Genomic DNA, 4556 nt, shown 5'->3' on the forward strand with positions numbered 1-4556 from the left:
GACCATTTGTGTAATTTATATTAACTAGTTAACTTTGTTAAAAACCAAATGATTTAATAAGGAGATAAGTTGTAAGTTTGACATGGGTTACTTAAATAGACAAAATTGACAAATTTAATGGTCTAACATGTAAATATCAATTACAGCATTTCTATATTTCGTTGGGCTTTAGGTTTATCTTAATTTAGCACAACAGATCTGATGTGAAGAAAACTTAAGTGAATAAAATTAGGCAGGGGCCGCGCGAACGCAGGCCCCCACTGGCACAAATTATGATGTAGGCTCGACCTCTTGGGCCGACCTTAGATTAGCACCCTTCCAAAGTGCAATGGAAGTCACTAGCCTAGGCCATGGGCCATCTTGACCACCCATTGACCCCATCCAGGTAAGTACCTTCTCCGTGCGCCTCTTTCCCTTTTTATTGAGCTTCCCCTCCTATTCTCTTTATTCCACGTGCCGATGTGGGAGAACCTTTATATGCATAGTTCATCCATATTTCATACAAACCATGTTTCCTTCCACATTTCGATTTCCACATCATTATTGTTTGACAGGAAATGATTTTTAAAAATCGGATATTTTGTTTATATGTATCTCACTAAATGTAATTTAATTTTAATTTTGTATTGAATGAAAACTTATTATTAAGTTTTGTTTTGGCAAAAAACAGTAATCATCTAGTGATAAGCATGAACACACTTTGATTCCAACATATCATTAGAATGATATAATACAACGTTGACCTTGTATTGTATACTCTTTGAACTTCGAGAATTGACATTTAGTTGAGACAAAGTGTCAAGGAATCTAACCTAATAAGCAGAATTACAATTTCATAACACATTAGTAGCTAATTATAAAAGTCGACTGCTTTAGGTGTTTTACATGTTCTTTTTATTTACTTTTTCATGTTTAATTTATCTTCTTTAGGATATGGATGTCAGCATTGATAACTAATCTCTCAGCTATATAAGTGTGAGTATTGCTGTTTGTTAGTAGTATTTGAAACATTTGCCCTTTTACAAAAGCAAAAATATTTAATTTATTCTAACCAAAACAAAAATGGATGAGGATAATAAAAGATACATGACAAAAGCCTTCCATAACGTGGAGATAAGCTTTTAATTCCTGTGCTTCATGTTATGGGCTACAATACATCTTTTATTTATATTTTATATAAAGCAATTCTAATAAACAAACAGAAAATAATGATAATATAATGCGAGACAGGATCTTGCAGCAGCTATCCAATATCCATGGCTTCTATTGGTATCAATGCTGCAATGCACAGAGCTTGCAGCTCCTCCCCTCACCTCACCACCAAAGATGTAGGAACCACTCCCACCCGCTCCTTAGGAAGTAAGCAGGCAGCTACATTCGTATCTCTTAATGTTGAAGCCCAAAAGCCTCTAAACCCACCTCAAGAACAAAACCAGAGCAACATTAATGGAGTACTTGAGAATGGTGATGATGTGACAGAAACTTGTAGCATCAAGTTCACTGACGAGCGATGGAAACACGGGACATGGGATTTGAATATGTTTGTGAAATCTGGAAAAATGGATTGGGATGCTCTAATTGTTGCTGGTAAATAGTTTCAATCCTTCTGTTCAGTTAACATCTTAGCTTATAAGGCTCTATGTTGGATGACAAAGATGACAAGGATATTCGTGTTTTTTAAGACCTAGACTTAGTCAGGTCCCACCTTATGTCGCCTTTTTCTAATCAGACAAAAAATAGTAATTTTTATCTATTAACATGAGTCTCGATGTCAATCATAATAGAAAACGGTTTGGGTTTGGTTCTTTCATATCTTGTTCTACTTAAAAATCAAATGTGAAACTTTTTTGGGTTTGCAGAAGCTAGTAGGAGAAAGTCTCTTGAACTGCATCCGGAAATGGCAACAAATGAAGACCCTGTGGTATTTAGAAGCTCCATTATACCCTGGTGGGCTTGGATCACACATTCTCACCTTCCTGAGGCTGAGTTGCTAAATGGTTAGTCCGGTCCCCCAATATATTTGCTAATTGATCTTTTTGTACTTAATTTAATTAACCCGGATATCCCTACATGGGTACATCCACAACACAAACTAAGGAGCATTTAAATCACTCTGTTTTTAAGAGATCAATCTATTTGAGGTTTGTGTATGTAGGTCGGGCGGCAATGATTGGGTTCTTTATGGCTTATCTTGTGGATGTTTTGACTGGGCTCGATGTGGTGGGACAAAGTGGTAATTTCATATGCAAGATATGTTTACTGGCGACAGTCATTGGTGTAGTTCTGTTTAGACAGACCAAGTCTATACAGGATCTCAAGAATCTAGCGGATGAGGCTACTTTTTATGATAAACAGTGGCAAGCATCATGGCAAGATCCAGATTTGAGTGGTAGCTCTTTAGGGAAAAAATGAAATTAATGTATTATCGATAATAAAACTAGTTAGAGCTTTATGAAATTAATGTTTCTACTTCTAATCTTGTATTATTGGGATAATTTGGCCTTTACTTATAATTTATCATATTTTATATAGAAAAAGAATCATATCAACGAAATCATCCCAAACAGAACTGGCCAAAATAAAGCCTAGACTGATTCAGTTAGTTCATCGGTATCTAGTCCTTTCTAGTCGTGCATATTGAGCATTAACATCAAATTTTTTGTGAGCATCTCTAAAAATAAAAAAGATAATTTTTAAACTCATCGAGAGGAGGTCTGCAAGTTGATATATATATATATATATATATATATATATATATATATATATATATATATATATATATATATATATATATATATATATATATATATATATATATATATATATATATATAACAATACGAAAAAAAATAACATATTGATTATGCCATGAAAGAAACTATATTATATTGTTTTTCATGTAATGACATAATGCAAGACGAAAGCAATTAAAGGGTCGTTTGATAGATGCTAACTGGGTTATAGTTGACCGGGTTAGAAACTGACCGGGTTAGAAGTTCTGACTGAGTACTCTGACTGAAATTTGTTGTTTGATTTTGTATCTGACTGACTGTGTAAAATGACTATATTACCCTCAAATGATGTTTTTTTATAATGGACACTTGTATACTTTTTAACATTGGTATACTTCACACATTCTTGCTTTAAGGTTTTTAACATACAGTTAACCATATAAATTGTCTTTCATTATAGAAAATTACATTGAACTCGTTCTTATCATGTATACATCTCATTCCCACATCTCATTCCCTTTTGTATTACAAAATCAAAATCCTCATAGTATTTTCTATCCAACCACACATTAACATATATATATATATATATCTACATATATATATATATATATATATATATATGTGTGTGTGTGTGTGTGTGTTAATGTGTCGTTCTTATCATGTATACATCTCATTCCCACATCTCATTTCCTTTTGTATTACAAAACCAAAATCCACATAGTATTTTCTATCCAACCACACATTAACATATATATATATATATATATATATATATATATATATATATATATATATATATATATATATATATATATATATTAGTATTAAATCTTCATAACAGTTCAACCTCAAGTTTTATAGATCAAAACTAAAATCCACATAGTATGGCCTGTGGTCTTGTAGATGTTGAAGAAGTGGCAAATCATCCTCAAACACTCATGTATAAGAAACTATGACACAATCCGGTAGCCTGATTAGGGAAACTTCATTTGGAGATAGACATTTTTGCCATAACATAACTTTGATTTGTACCTTGGAATTGGCATCAGAAATGAGGAATGAGATTGAAATTATCATTATACCAATTAGTTGAAGCCATATCTTAGGTTCAGATTGAGAGTAGCCTGAAATTACCATTATACCACTTAGTTGCAGACCATATAATTTTCTGTGAAAGAATAAGAAATTCACATCTGAAATTTAACATTCATATGAAAACAGAAAAAACATTATAAACATACAGATGAGTGAAACCAAAATCGAAACTCACCAAACCTCTATCGGATCCAGAGGTAACCAAAACCAAATTTCAAAATATAACTGAAGGTTCCAAGTGTCATTTCTGATTTTTACCAAGATAGAGAAAAAAACAAAGAAATTACATGAATGATCGACACTAGCTTAGGAGAGGCTGAGGTCAACTGCTTGTGGCGATTCTGCCTTAGGAAAACGACGGTGCAGTGACAACGTCGTCGGAAGAAAATTGAAGGAGAGGAAGCCAACGTTGCTGCAAGTTGAAACAGTGGTGGGAGAAGTTTTCACGTCCAGAGTTAAGAAGGAGAAGAAGGTTGTCGACGTGAGAAGGAGAGAAAGGGCAACGAAGGATATTGCTACAGTTTACAAAAAAAGAAAACCGACACCTTTTTGATGTTGTTGCTGTTAATCACGGTTGCTCCTCTGTTCTTTTGATCGCGAATGAAACTCTCGTTGCTTCGTTGAGGAGATGTTATCAGAGGGAGGGGATGAAATCAGAACCTCTGTTGCAACTTTTGCAGGGCAACGTTGGTTTTTGTTTTTTTTTTCTCGGTCCATCAAATAGAAA

At 33.7% G+C, this 4556-nt stretch overlaps 1 protein-coding gene and 1 non-coding gene across 2 annotated transcripts; one reads left to right on the forward strand and one right to left on the reverse strand.

Annotated features, from left to right (window-relative positions):
- Positions 1-232: 232 nt before the first annotated feature.
- LOC111892136 (U1 spliceosomal RNA) lies at positions 233-393 on the reverse strand. The gene has a single exon (XR_002850447.1). It is a non-coding gene; the product is annotated as a U1 spliceosomal RNA (small nuclear RNA).
- An 803-nt stretch (positions 394-1196) lies between these two features.
- On the forward strand, positions 1197-2486 carry LOC111892116 (light-harvesting complex-like protein 3 isotype 1, chloroplastic). Its single transcript, XM_023888187.3, has 3 exons — positions 1197-1587; positions 1860-1997; positions 2156-2486. Exons 1-3 carry the CDS (start codon positions 1257-1259, stop codon positions 2410-2412), a joined length of 726 nt encoding a protein of 241 aa, XP_023743955.1. The 5' UTR covers positions 1197-1256; the 3' UTR covers positions 2413-2486.
- The last annotated feature ends 2070 nt before the right edge of the window (positions 2487-4556 follow it).

Source organism: Lactuca sativa, chromosome 2 (genome assembly GCF_002870075.4).
Source record: "Lactuca sativa cultivar Salinas chromosome 2, Lsat_Salinas_v11, whole genome shotgun sequence".
Classification (NCBI taxonomy): Eukaryota; Viridiplantae; Streptophyta; class Magnoliopsida; order Asterales; family Asteraceae; genus Lactuca; species Lactuca sativa.